The 15,536-nt window shown below is 36.5% G+C and overlaps 1 protein-coding gene across 1 annotated transcript; it reads left to right on the top strand.

The window, feature by feature from the left end:
* The first annotated feature begins 965 nt into the window (after window positions 1-965).
* On the top strand, window positions 966-4,050 carry LOC149392233 (cytochrome P450 CYP82D47-like). The gene is made up of 2 exons (XM_089620319.1): window positions 966-1,962; window positions 3,220-4,050. Exons 1-2 carry the CDS (start codon window positions 994-996, stop codon window positions 3,847-3,849), a joined length of 1,599 nt encoding a protein of 532 aa, XP_089476445.1. The 5' UTR covers window positions 966-993; the 3' UTR covers window positions 3,850-4,050.
* The last annotated feature ends 11,486 nt before the right edge of the window (window positions 4,051-15,536 follow it).

Here is a 15,536-nt window from a genome sequence, read left to right on the forward strand (position 1 = left end):
CTTCTTACCAAATAAGGGCTTAGTCTTTTGGGTATCAAGACGCGGATCTACACTTAGCCGATCTTAGATTTTATATTTTTTAATTCAAAGGAATTCTAAAAGCACAATATGAATTTATAACCAAATTACTATGGAGGGGTAATTGAAGTTGAACAGTCCCATATTTTGAACGTGTCGTTCTACCATATTATGTAATATTTTTTGTCCTGTATGTCAAGAAATTGATGCAAGCTCCGTTGATAATTGAGCGTCAAGCGTCTGCTACAAGAAATGAAAGTTTTTACTGTCAATAGTCGAAGTTCATTTTATTGGTTACAATTAAATATGCAGTCCTAATTGACTGTTGGTAGATATTCTAGAATCCTTTTGAATTATGTGCAGATGATTTTTGCATATTTTAAAATGAATAATTCTTAAATAGCGTTATACATAACGAGGTTTTCTTCTCCTTTTTTGTTTTCCTTATCCTTACAAGTTAGAAGACGTAATTAGGAGACGTCATGAAGATCGACTTATATGACCATGGACTAGGTACGTCATGGAGATGGACTTACCTGCTCGATAAAAAAATAAGGATAAGTTTGTATGCCTAAGCTTACAGCAGATTTTACTCCTGATTTGACAGTGAGCAATATAGTGCATGAGTAAATAATTGATGAAAAACAACATATTTCAGCGGTGGAAGTGCTAGATGTATTGATATTTGATAATGTGTTTGACCAACTTTGAAATACTAGCGGTGCATATATGTTTATCGATTAGCTAGCAAGTTTTGTCTTATACGCCACGTATAAGTCAATATTTTGATCAATTCTTTTTTTTTTTAATTTCATTCATACGTAATAAATAATCAATTGTATTGGATACTTAATTAGGTAGTCAAGTGTTTTTGTTTGCTTGCTAACCAAGAAACGTGAGACTCCCAGAGTCTTTTTTTTTCTTATAAATATATCACAAATGTAACACAAGATCATATCTAAAAAAAAAGGAATAATGACCTTTTCACTTCATCTATACGATACTATAAGCTTTTCAATGATATTTCTACCATGTAGTATAGTACTCCTTGTTATACTCTACTATTATTATTGTTTATCTGGAAAGTGGCTGGTTTCCAAGGACAAAGTCACAGCCCCTGAGGTCTCTGGAGGATGGCCTATATTTGGCCATCTTTCCCTGCTAAAAGGCCCAACACCTTCCCATAAAACACTAGGCAAGCTAGCGGATAAGTATGGCCCGATATTCTCCATCCGACTCGGGTCCCACAGAGGCCTGGTCATAAGCAGTTCCGAGATGGCCAAACAATGCTTCACAACCAACGACTTAGCCATGGCATCGCGGCCGGACTTGATTGCCGCCAAGCATTTGGGCTACAATAATGCCATGTTCGGCTTCACGCCCTACGGCCCATTTTGGCGGGAGATTAGAAAAATCTCAACCGTCGAATTGCTCTCGAACCACCGGCTCGACAAGCTCAAACACGTTAGGGTCTCCGAGGTGGCGAGTTTCTTGAAGGACCTGCACAAACAGTGCACTGGTGAATCAAGCCACGTCACGGTGGAGATGAAGCAGTGGCTTTGGGACCTGACTCTCAACGTTGTCCTCAGAATGGTTGCCAGTAAGCGCTACTCTTCTTCGGCCACCATTAACAATCACGACGAGAAAGAGTTGAATTTGGTTAAGAGTGCGATAACGGAGTTCTTTAGGCTTGTAGGGCTATTTGTGCCCGGAGATGCGGTTCCTTGGCTTGGGTGGTTGGATTTAGGAGGCTACGAGAAGGCCATGAAGAAAGCGTCAAGGGATTTGGATGGAATTCTCAGCAAGTGGCTGAACGAGCACAAGCTCAAGAGCGGAGTTGGGGATAGAAACGAGCGAGACTTCATGGATGTGATGCTTTCTGAGCTTGACGGCTCTACCTTTGCGGGCCATGAGAATGATACAATCATCAAAGCCACAATCATGGTACGTGCATGTTTATTATATCTTACCTAACATGCTTTTGCAACTTAAAGATCATTAGATCATTAAGGTAATTGAAAATTTGACAGAAAATTAAAACAAAATTGTGATAGAGAAAGTTATATATAAATCAAAATAAAGTTAGTTATTGTGTTTAAATTCAGGGTATTTTTTTGAGGAAATATGGATTTTTTTTTTTTTTTTTTTTATCAGTTTTCTAACATATATATTTAGGGGGAAAGGGAAAATGTCAAAAAAATATTATAAAGGTTAAATTATAATAAAATAATATCAAATGGTTAAATTTCAATCTAAGAAGTGTTAATATATTTTTTTTTATACGCTAAGCTAAAATTTACAAATATAGAGAAATTTAGGAACCCTTAATTAATGAAATAACAAGGGACGGAGGAAAATTTATTAGATAAATAAAAAAAGAGAAGGACTAAAAGGAAATAAGAATATGGAAAATATCATGAGTATTCTTCGTGTTTAATCGAAATGCGAGATTTATCCCTTCGATTTCTAGAAATATCAGACATATCCCTTCAGTACTTTAATATAAATGACATATATCTCCCCTAAAAAATGTTATATTACAAATATCACTTTTTCGTTTATTTTTTTACAAAAAATAATTTGAACTCTCCAAAATACCCTTAACAGATTAAATATTTATTTACCATGTTATTAAAAAAATCAAAATCCCTCTTTATAAAAAGAAATCCTTAACTTTTTATGAAGAAATTTTCTTAATTTAATTTTTTTGTATATAGAATAGAAAATAAAAAAATTATTTCATTAAGGGTATTTTGGGGAGTTCAAATTTTTTTTTTGTAAAAAATAAACGAAAAGGGTGATATTTGTAATATAATATTTGTTAGGAGACGTATATGTCATTTATATTAAATTGAATGGATATGTCTGATATTTCTAGAAATTGAAGGGATAAATCTCGCATTTCGATTAAACACGTGGAATACTCTTGATATTTTCTCATAAGAATATGATATATGACACATACGTCAAATAGTATAAGCATATATTGTATTTCTCATACCTTAACCCTATTGGTACCTAGGGTGAAAATGTGGGAGGAATAAAATACTTAAAGAGATGATTATGATCTAGAGTCAAACACGGTTTTGGTCGAAATTATCTGTCAAGTAAAAAATTGATAGAAGTTAATTTTAACTAGTTTAAAAAATAAAACCATTAAGCCCAGGCAATAAATTAGGGTTTTTTCCATGTATTTCACAGAATTTGATAGCTGGGGGTACAGACACAACAACAGTAACCCTAACATGGGCCATATCACTCTTGCTAAACAACCGCGACGCACTGAAAAAGGCTCAAGACGAACTCGATCGCTGTGTCGGCAAGAACAGAGTCGTTGATGTCTCAGATGTTACCGAGCTTCCGTACATCCAAGCAATAGTCAAAGAGACTCTACGACTATACCCCGCGGCCCCACTTTCGGGGCCCCACATGGTCACAAAAGACTGCACCATCGGCGGCTACCATGCCCCCAAAGGCACTCGGGTCATCACCAACCTCTGGAAGATCCAAACAGACCCGGCTCAGTGGCCCGATCAGCCTCTCGAATTCAAGCCCGACAGGTTTCTCACAGCCACCCACAGAGACGTCGACGTTCGGGGTCACAGTTTCGAGCTGATTCCGTTCGGCAGCGGAAGAAGATCTTGTCCGGGCATTTCCTTTGCACTCCAGTTTGTGAGCTTCACGCTGGCTAGGCTTCTCCAAGGGTTTGACATCTCAACCCCGCAAAACTACAGCGTTGATATGACGGAGGGTTTTGGGCTCACCAATCTCAAAGTGACTCCGCTTGATGTTCTCGTCAAGCCTCGCTTGCCTGCTGAGCTTTATGCATAATATATAATAATAATAATAATAATAATAATAATAATAATGTATCGTATGCATTTGGCTGTATGATTTTGCACTAGTAAAAGCGTATCGTAAGTTTTGATTTCCTTGTTGGTAGGAGTGGAACATATCGTTGTCTGTAATAAATAGTTATGGAAAAGAATTGTGTTGTTAACTCGTTGTAGGTGTTGTTTTCTTGTTCTTGTTTTGGAGAACTTTTACCATTATATAATTGAGTTCTAAAAGCGACTAGTTTAGAAACAACTAATTGATTCTTAGTTCATCATAAAGAATTATCTTGCTGCATCCGCTGCAGGTGAGACGCTTACTGTTGGGCCAATTTCAACCACAGAACTTACGAAAAAAAAGGAGATGTTTTAATTATTGGAATGTCTTTAAGGTTAGCTTTTCTATTTATATCCAATTTACTCTTCAAACTTACACCTTTTGGTTGTAGATGTTTGTGACCACCGTTGTCCTAGAATGGTTGCCGCTTAGCTTTACCATTCTCTATCGTACCGTAATAAAAAATGACATGACTTTGTGAATTTCTAGTAGATTTGATCCAACTAGCCAGACAAAACTTTTTCTGACCGCCTTTGCTTTTTTTTCCTTTATTTTTTAAATATATTACGTGTATTCGGATTTTGCTCTGAATATCTTTTTAAGTAATTAAGCTAACTTGTTAAATAGTGAATCTTTCATGAATTACAAATAAATAAATATTTGAATAATATAGACAATTTGAATATTTTATATATATTCTTTTATGTATTTACGTAAATTTAGCAATATTAATAATTATAAATAACAAAAATTTGCTCTATAATAATTTTATTATATTTATAACACTACATTTCTAGCTAATCCTTTTAAAAATTTCCTTAGCCTTTTTATTACTTTATTATTTAATTCAATTGTACTTTGAGATAAGGACTCTATAAAAGTCTTGAATCATTTTTTTTATTTTTAGAAATAAAATTTAAAGGCGGTTGCCTTTGTTTGTGTTTCTTGTAATCTAGCGTAACTATCCGAGTCTTTTTCATATACATAAACATATTAAAACACGCAACTAAAGTGAAACATCAAAGCAGATCATATCTAAAGAATTAAACAAACATTAGCTGCAATAAGCTACCTTGTAGTGCAGTATTATAAGCTTTTTAATGGTATTCCTACCTTGTAGAGCAGTATTCTTCGTGATATCCTATTATTGTTAATGTTTTAGTAGGAAGTGGCTGGTTTTTCCGAAGATAAAGTTACACCCCCTGAGGCCTCTGGAGGATGGCCTAAATCTGGCCATCTTTACTTGCTCAAAGGCCCAACACCTTCCCATAAAACCCTAGGCGCGCTTGCGGATAAGTACGGCCCGATATTCTCAATCCGAATCGGGTCCCTCCGAGGCCTCGTGATAAGCAGCTCCGAGATGGCCAAACAATGCTTCACGGCCTGACTTGATCTCCGGGAAGCATTTCGCCTACGACACCGCCATGTTCGGTTTCGCGCCCTACGGCCCTTTTTGGCGGGAGATTCGAAAGATCTCCACCGTCGAATTGCTCTTGAACCACCGGCTTGAGATGCTCAAACACGTTAGGGTCTCCGAGGTGGAGAGTTTCTTGAAGGACCTGCACAAACAATATGCACTAATGAATCAAGCCACGCGCGGTGGAGATGAAGCAGTGGCTTTCGGACCTGACTCTCAGCGTTGTCCTCAGAAAGGTTGCCGGTAAGCGCTACTCTACGTGTGACGATCACGAGGTGAAAGAATCGAGAACGGTAAAGAATGCGATAAGGGAGTTCTTTAGGCTTCAAACTGACACTGGTGTTGAAATCAAATAAAGAAACATACCTGTATAACCAGAAACACCACACGCCACTATGTATTTCGCAAGTAACATGACTGAAGAATTGCATTTTTAATGCTTAACTGTCACACATCATTATCAATATATGAAGGAAGCAGCTGCGAATTTGCATTTAAAATTCTAATGTCCTTCTCAGAAACAGGACACTCAATCACACCACACCCTGTATAGGTTAAAAAGAAATAGAAATGGTCATCGGTCTAATAAGACTGCGAAATAATACAAATATACCACAGGAGAGACCTTGCCTTGATTTTGTGCAAGAGTTCAAGATCAATACCCAGCAAGCAGAGGGGACAGCCCTCGTCTTTAAATCAATTTCACAATCTAGAGCAGAGCCCCGAGGGATCAGATGTCTGCAATTATAAGTTATATAATTGGATTTAAAAAATTTCCTTGGATGAGGAAGAAATGACTGAGCTATACACCTCTACATAGCAGAGGCCATGTAGATCATATGTTTTTATGAAAATCATTACTTCGTGAATTCCAACCTACTCGACCGAAAGGTACATCCACTTGATGTTGCGTACACAAGACCCTTGACGGGGAATAGAAAGCATTCCATAGACCTCTTTGTAGCAAAAACTTTGCAAGTAAATAGCAGTTTGCTTCAAGCCTACAAAAATATAGATCGAAAATAAGAGAGAGAGCAATAATCAATGAAATTTAAATCAGACCAAAAATGTATATAACCCAGTAATAAAGGGAAAGAGATAGTCCACGTGGGACATGATTAGACTAGTAATAGACCAATAGGAAAGTAGAAAGAAATAGAGTGCCACGTAGACTATGCCTTAACACTTTTTAATATTTTTTCAAATTATTGTTAATATATTAACATAAGGTTTATTCTATTGTTAGTATTATTATTAGTTTTTGTACACTGCAGTAGTATAATTTGTTTAAATCTCTATATAATGTTCATATCAATCTATTATGAAATAAACAGAAAATATTACTCTTACCTATCTTTTCCTTTACTTCACCCACACACTATATATTTTCTACATCAACCGAGGCAACATAGCACCTGTAGAGAAACTCCGGATTGAATATTGAGATTCTAATAACATAAGAATAAAAGAATAGCCATACTGTCTGTGTCTGGTAAATAGAAAAATATATTAGTTAAGATTTTAAATAATACCCACCGAACATTTAATGTGAATGTGTAATTTCAAATTTACTCTTATCCTTCAAAAAAAAAAAATCAGAATAAGCAGTAATTAATAAATATGGACCATAACTAATGATGTCACAAAATAGGTAAGAATCTGATTGACCACTAATAAAATAACTATGAGTGATGTAATTTAAATAGAAAATAAATATGAGGATTTTAGCATAAACAGAAGATAAAAAAAATCTATTAAAAGTTAAAATAAAGTTGGATAGGAGATGAGTTGTTGTTGAATGTGACATCTATAAAACGTTTTACTTACTAACTTATTCCATTCCTGATTTTTGCGACGTCCACACTAAACCATTGTTTCCTTGCAGCAAATATATTGAAATAGACAAAATGTAAGAAGCGATGTCCCTTACGGGTTTAGCTTTAGAAAAATGCCACCGTAATGATGTTGAAAAAACATAATTATTCCACCGCAATATGATGGCGTGTTTTAACTTAAAACTTCAACAACGATGGTCATATCTGTGCGGTGATCATATTGTTGTTGACCACGTAAACAATCAACGACTCTTATAGCCAGGTTTTTGTCGATACTTTAGGTTAAGAAAACAATTTGAACAACTCTTCTAGGCGGTTTGTTCGATAGCTACGGCTAGAAATCTGACACTAATCTACTATAAATACAGCCTGTGACGAAATATGTCTGATCATACGATCACTATAATTATAATAATAATGGCTTCTTCACTACTTCATTGTGATTTAAGATCATTAGTGATGATTCTACCATTTAGTATAGCACTCTTAGTAATATCCTACACTAATCTATTTTTACATGTTGTGTGCAAATTTACCGACTAGAGGCTGTAATTTGGTATGCATAGAAATTTATGGTTCGACAATCTGATTTTTCCGGACTAAATAAAAAAGAGGATGAGGAGGCTTCGACTTTGCGGTATAAACCTTTCCAATTTTTGAAATTTCACCAAGAGTTTTGTCACTTTCTCTGTTATTTTTTGCCTTAGGTTTTCCAGGTTAAATCTGTGGTCTATAGTTTTCGTATTCAATTTTTGTTTTGGGTATAAAATTCAATTTTCTTTTACAATTCATATCACTTTTAATTGTTAGTATTAGTTTTTTTTTTACATAAGATTTACTCTACATAATCAAATTAATCCGCTCATAGTAAAATAAAAAAATCTAAACTAATCTTATCTATATTTTTATTTAGATTCTGATAGCAATAAATACTATATTTTATGACAAGTTTTTCTAAAGTATTGTATTTTATGACAATTTTATCACATAATATTATTTTTGTGACAAGTATAAACATAGAATTTGTCATAAAATCATCAACAAGTCTAAGAAACTTGTCACAAAATCGTCAAGTAACCCATATTTTATAAAACTCTAATTTATCAAAACTTCAAAACTAGGCCTAAATCATTTGTATAAATTATCATCCATAACTAATTATGAAAAACATAAAAAAAAAACTTGGATAAGTTTTTTTTTTCCCTTTTTTTTTGGAATAATTTCGTAACAAATCTCAAATAATACATACGTCAAATAAACAATTTTTTTTATTTTGGTGAAATCACCCAAGAGGATATTATTCATGTTCAACTTTCCAAACAATAGACGGTGGATCCAGATTCATATCAACATTACATGGTATAAGCCAACCCTTTGCTTAGTTACTTATCTTTCGTACAATAATAAATCGACAGTGATTAATTAGCAGAGCATTGACTTATATATAAACGTAAACTTAAGCTCAATAACTTGTACTACTCTTCCTTCAAAAGAAGAAAAAAAGAAAACCGCAACAACAAGAATTATACTATGAGAAATTGCCTCATCTACTACCAAAACAATAATTTTTTTCAATTTCTCATCAAAACCATAATTTGGCCAAAAATGCCACTAACTCATTTGTACAATTACCATTTTACCATCAACTACATTTTCTCTTACAATCACTAACCAACTCACACCAACTCGTTTTAATGAGCAAATATTTAAGTCTGAAACATTTTCTCTCTCTCTCTCTCTCTCTCTCTCTCTCTCTCTCCTGTAAATCTCGTCCAAGGTCGGTCACCCATGAAAGCCCCACTCAAGCATTGAAATCCTCTGCTTCTAAAAACCCACACCCAAGGGTTTCAATGCTTAGGTGTGGGTTTTTAGAAGCAGAGGGTTTCAATGCTTAAGTGGGGGTTTCATGGGTGACCGACCTTGGACGAGATTTACAGGAGAGAGAGAGAGAGAGAGAGAGAGAGAGAGAGAGAGAGGAAGAGAAAATGTTTCAGACTTAAATATTTGCTCATTAAAACGAGTTAGTGTGGGTTGGTTTGAGATTGTAAGGAAAAATGTAGTTGATGGTAAAATGGTAGTTGTACAAATGAGTTAGTGGCATTTTTGGCCAAATTATGGTTTTGGTGGGAAATTGGAAAAAGTTATTGTTTTGGTAGTAGATGAGGCAATTTCTCTTATACTATTCCTCATATGATATGTCGCACACTGAGGTGTTGAACTGTTTGAGGTGATCGCCGCTATGGTGTGTTGCCCATGGGTGTTGGTGTCAAAATTATGACTGCGTTTCACCTCTCCTATGTGTGTATGTTTTTTTTATTATTATTATTTATGATCGATGGGTTTTATTTTATTTTTTAATTAAAATTGAGCGGGGGGTAGAAAAAACCTTTCTCACTGATTATAGTTTTGGTATAATTCTATTGAAAAAAATCAAATAAATTATATTATTGTTGATCATTGAGCTAATACCTAAGAGCAACCGACTGTATTATAAACCTTGAATTATATTATTGATTGTTAGATAAATAGTCTTATAAACATAATAAAATTATTATATAATTAATTTTTAAATAAATAGTCATTTTTTTTATTATAATGATCAAATTTACGTAAATTTGGAGTAATACACAAAGGAGTATATATATGAAATACGCAAATTATCTACATAATTACACATCACTATTTATCTATAATTAACGAAAGATTGATTATTTAAAAAATCCCAAACTTTTAATAGTTTAGTTATTTAGAAATTTGTTATATAATATATATATATATATATATATATATATATATATATATATATATATGATAAGAGAAACTTACGAGCACTGCTGCTCTTTCCCAAAAAAAAAAAAAAAAAAAACAGGAAACTTTGGAGTTATTGAATTTTCAACGCGTTAGGTCTTGTTTGGTAGAGAAGAAAGGAGAGGCGGGAATTTTTCTATTGATAGACACTTGTAATTGTTTGATAAAGAGGAAAATAAGAAAGATTTAGAGGATTGTGAATGCACCGGATTCACCATTTTTAATCCTTCCAATTTTAGAATATTTTTTTTATTTTTTATAAATATATCTTTTAAACAATCTATGTTTCCATCGTTCTTTTCTTTCTACCAGCATACCCAAAATAAAAAAATAAAAATAAAAAATTGATCCTTACTCTTTTTTTTTTCCTCTTATAAAAAAATCCATCCATTCTCAGTCAATCCTTCTTACTAAATAAGGGCTTAGTCTTTTGGGTATCAAGACGCCGATCTGTTTGTAATGAATTAGTATTGCTTACGTGTAATTCTGCTGCTGACATGTATGGACTATAAAACCATAATACTCTGTTATGGTCAAATCAAGAGAATAATAATAACATTCTCTAAAGATATTATTCTCTCGTCTTCTCTCTCTCTCTCTTCTCTTTCATGGTATCAGAGCCATTCTAGGGTTCATACCTATCTCAATGGCGAACTCAAATTCATCAATCAACGTCAACACAAATGGCGTCTCTTCCTCAATGTTTCAATCCACACCAATCTTCTCGCCTCACCTGAATCCACTATCTCTGCGCTTGGATCGCAACAACTTCGTGCTATGGAGGTCTCAAGTTCTGCCTGCAGTTCGTGCTCATGGATTTGAAGAAATCCTACTCGGAACTGCTGTGATTCCTTCTCAATTCGTTGAAACCAGCACAGATTCAACTCGCTCAGCTCCACAGCCAAATCCAGAATTCCAGAACTGGCGTCGATACGACCAATTTCTGATGAGCTGGCTTCTCGCTTCAATTTCTGAGACTCAGCTTGGACATGTGAGTCATTGTCAGACATCTGCAGAGATCTGGAGTGTGATTGGAAGAATCAACTCAACTCAGTCCAAAGCTCGTCTTCTTTAATTGCGCCTTCAGCTACAGACAATGAAGAAAGGATCTGCTACAATTGAGGAATACATTTTGAAGATGAAAAATGTTGTAGATGTTCATAACACATCAGGATCAATAATTTCTGATGATGAGCTCATACTCTACATCCTCGGAGGTGTTGGCCAAGAGTATGAGTCAGTGGTTGTGAATCTAACGTCCAGGCAAGGAGATCTGAATCTTCAAGAAGTTCAGTACATGCTTCAGTCTCATGAGATGCGAATTGAAGCCAACAATGTCGCTCAAGGCCTAACGAGCAACATGACTGCAAACTATGCTTATGCTGGAAGTAATCGAGGTCGTGGAGGTGCAAATCGAGGCTTATATCGTGGTGGAGGAGCTAATCGTGGAAGAGGCGGTAGAGGAGGTCGTGGATCTGGATCTGGTGGCAGAGGACGTCCTTACTGTCAACTATGTGGTCGTGTTGGACACACAGCAGTAAAATGCTGGCACAGATTTGATCAAAACTTCCATGGTGCAAGTGATGAACACCAGACTCAAGCTCATCAGAGTCAACTGCAGTCAGACAATCAGTCAAGCTTTGATCAGTCACAATCAAGCAATGATGAAGCATGGTACAGTCCTTGCACACATGATCCACACTCGAACAATTCAGTTCAGCCATAGGCACACACAGCTAGCTCTTCATGCTATCTTCCTGGCAAACCTGAACCAGCATGGTACTTAGACAGTGGAGCTACCAATCATGTCACTGCTCAGCTTGACAACCTCTCAGTTCAGTCAGACTGCAGAGGAAATGGAAAGCTAGCTGTAGGTAATGGTTCTCTACTTGACATTTCTCATATTGGTGACTCATTATTGCATTTTCCTGCCACACAATCCAAACTCAAACTAAAAAACATCCTTCATGTCCCTGACATTTCCAAAAATCTGCTTAGCATATCCAAGTTCACTCGTGATAACCGTGTCGTTATTGAATTCAATAGTGAATCGTGTCTAATCAAGGATGAACGCAATGGACGTGTCTTAGCAAGAGGATATCTGAGGAATGGTCTCTATCAGTTGTGTCTGTCTCCTAGTAAAGTTGTGCAAGTCAAAACAAGTCTCAAAGCTCAGAAAGTCTGCAATCTTAGTAGTCAACAAAATTTTAGAAGTTCTGCTCAATGTAAAAACCTATGTACTCAGTCAGTTTCAAACCTATCCACAAACTCTGTTTCTGTGTGTAATAAGACTGGTTTAAAGTCATCTGATGTAATTCTTTGGCATAGAAGGCTTGGCCATCCTTCTAGTTCTGTTCTAAAACTTGTAATGTCTTTCAGTCATAATGAAATTGCAAAGTTACCTCTATGTTCAGCCTGTGTTAGAGGAAAATTACATCAAAAACCGTTTCCAAAATCCATGTCTAAGTCATCTGCTCCTTTTGAGATTGTGCACTCTGATCTTTGGGGACCTTCACCAAAAATATCTCGTGATGGCTATAGATACTATGTTGTGTTTTTAGATGACTTTACCAGGTTTACTTGGCTTTTTCCCTTGAAATTAAAATCTGAAACCACACAGACTTTTCAACACTTCAATACCTTCATAGAAAGACAATTTACACACAAAATCAAGGTTCTTCACACAGATTGGGGTGGCGAATATCGTCCTCTAAAGCCTATCTTAGACAGCCTTGGCATAAAACACATTATATCCTGTCCATACATCCATCAACAAAATGGAATTTCTGAACGAAAACACCAGCATGTAGTTGAAACAGGCCTGTCATTACTTGATCAGTCAAAACTTCCTCTTCATTTTTGGTGGGATTCGTTTAGCACGGCTGTCTCCTTGATCAACATCCTGCCTACTCATGTTCTTCACAACAAGTCACCCTTTCAAATGCTCTATAACAAACAGCCAGATCTGTCAAGTGTCAAAACCTTCGGTTGTGCCTGTTATCCTTTTCTCAGACCATACAATCCTCACAAATTTGATTATCACTCTTCTAAATGTGTGTACCTAGGTCCAAGTCCTCTTCATAAGGGTTATAGGTGTCTACATCCAACTGGTCGTCTTTATGTTGTTCGTGATATTGTGTTTGATGAATCTGAATTCCCATATGATACCTTGTTCTCTAAGTCAAGTACTCCTGTTTCTTTCACAGTGCCTCAGTCAAATTGGATCATTCCAACACCTCTGTCCATTAAGTCTCAACTAAATGCTCCAAATCAGTCCTCTAGTACATCTCAAAGCACATCACTAAGCCTGTCTCGTACACCTACTCCTATCTACAACTATCCAGCTCAGCCTAGTCCTCATACACCTGACTGTCAATCCTCTCAGAGTCAACACCAACAGCCCATTCTTCCTACACCTGTCATTCCACCAAATCAACCCATTCAGTCAGCTCACCAAATGCTTACCAGATCAAAACATGGAATTTTCAAGCCAAAACTGTTCCTTGCTGACTATTTCACACCAGATACACCACTTGAACCACAAACAACCACTGAAGCCCTAACCATCCCTGAGTGGAAAAAGGCAATGCAATATGAGTTTGAGGCCCTTCTCAAGAATGACACTTGGGAACTGGTGCCTCTAGAACCAGATATGAATGTCATAACCACAAAGTGGGTGTTCAGAAACAAGTTTAAAGCAGATGGAGCTCTTGACAAACATAAGGCACGCCTGGTTGCTCGCGGCTTCCAACAAACAGCTGGCATTGACTATTTTGATACTTTCAATCCAGTGGCTAAGCACTCTACAATTAGAGTTATCTTCACTCTTGCCACGGTTTTTGGCTGGAGCATTCAACAAGTGGACATTAACAATGCTTTCCTAAATGGTGTTCTTCATGAAAAAGTGTTCACTGAGCAGCCACAGGGATTTGTCAACGCGGCCTTTCCCAACCATGTTTGTCGTCTCAAGAAGGCTCTTTATGGCTTGAAACAGGCTCCAAGAGCCTGGTTTGACCAACTCAGTTCAGCTCTCACTGGGTTTGGTTTTGCCTCATCTGCCTCTGACAAGTCACTTTTCTTCAAGGGCACTGGTTGTGACATCATCTTGATTCTTGTCTATGTTGATGACATCCTGATCACGGGGGGTGATAGTGCAGCGATCAGAATGCTTGTCAACTCGTTGAACAGCCAATTTGCTCTTAAGGATCTAGGCCCGGTGAACTTCTTTCTTGGGTTTGAAGCAACCAAAAGAAAGGATGGCTATCATCTGACACAACGCAAATACACAGTGGATCTCCTCACCAAGACAAACATGCTGAATGCAAACCCAAGTTCTTCTCCAATGTGTCAGAACAAGAACTTGACAAAGGAGAGTGGAGTGGTTTTTGAAAATCCTCAGCTGTACAGGTCCACTGTGGGAGCTCTGCAGTATCTCACACTGACCAGGCCAGACATAGCCTTCTCAGTAAATAAATTGAGTCAATTTATGCAAGCTCCGACGAATGAACACTGGTGTGCCTGCAAGAGACTGCTGAGATACTTGAAAGGAACTCTTGATCGTGGTATTCAGTTCAGTCGTGAGAGTGCAATGGACTTGGTCTGTTTTTCAGATGCAGACTATGCTGGCTCTGTGGATGACAGACGCTCAACAACTGGGTACTGCGTGTTCTTAGCAGGGTGCCTGATCAATTGGTGTTCAAAGAAGCAAAAGGTGGTGTCCAGGTCTAGCTGTGAAGCTGAGTACAGAGCTGTGGCAGAAGCAGTGTCTGAGTTAACTTGGCTGAAACATCTGCTCAAAGAATTGAGGATTGGAGTTAATGGCCAGGCCATTCTCTGGTGTGACAATGTGGGAGCTGCTCAACTAGCAACAAATCCTGTTCATCATGCTAGGACTAAGCATGTTGAAGTAGACGTGCATTTTGTTCGAGAGAAAGTCATGGCCAAAGAAGTTGAAATCAGATATGTTCCATCAGCTCAACAAACAGCAGACATATTCACGAAAGCGCTTCCAGTTCCACGTTTCCAAGAACTGTGTGACAAGCTTACCTCCATCTGATGTGAGGCCAAGCTTGAGGAGGTGTGTTTGTAATGAATTAGTATTGCTTACGTGTAATTCTGCTGCTGACGTGTATGGACTATAAAACCATAATACTCTGTTATGGTCAAATCAAGAGAATAATAATAACATTCTCTGAAGATATTATTCTCTCGTCTTCTTCTCTCTCTCTCTCTCTTCTCTTTCACGATCTACACTTAGCCGCTCATTTTATATTTTTTAATTTAAAGGAATTCGAAAAGCTCAATATGAATTTATAACCAAATTACTATGGAGGGGTAATTGAAGTTGTACAGTCCCATATTATGAACGTGTCGTTCTACCATATTATGAAATTTTTTCGTCTTGTGTGTCAAGAAATTGATGCATGCAAGCTCCGTTGATAATTTTACAGTCGATATCGCACAAGTTTTTGCGAGCGTCAAGCGTCTGCTCCAAGAAATGAAAGTTTTTACAGTCAATAGTCGAAGTTCATTTTATTGGTTACAATTAAATTATTATGCAGTCCTAA

The sequence above is a fragment of the Urtica dioica genome, chromosome 7 (genome assembly GCF_054948205.1).
Source record: "Urtica dioica subsp. dioica isolate 48M chromosome 7, U.dioica_male_clone48M_v1_H2, whole genome shotgun sequence".
Taxonomy (NCBI): Eukaryota; Viridiplantae; Streptophyta; class Magnoliopsida; order Rosales; family Urticaceae; genus Urtica; species Urtica dioica.

Bases quoted from the DNA above. Each gene is read 5' to 3' on its own strand.
- LOC149392233 (XM_089620319.1), top strand. From the start codon at position 994: ATGACCTTTTCACTTCATCTATACGATACTATAAGCTTTTCAATGATA. The intron at 1,963-3,219 runs GTACGTGCATGT...TGTATTTCACAG, and splicing joins TCATCAAAGCCACAATCATG to AATTTGATAGCTGGGGGTAC.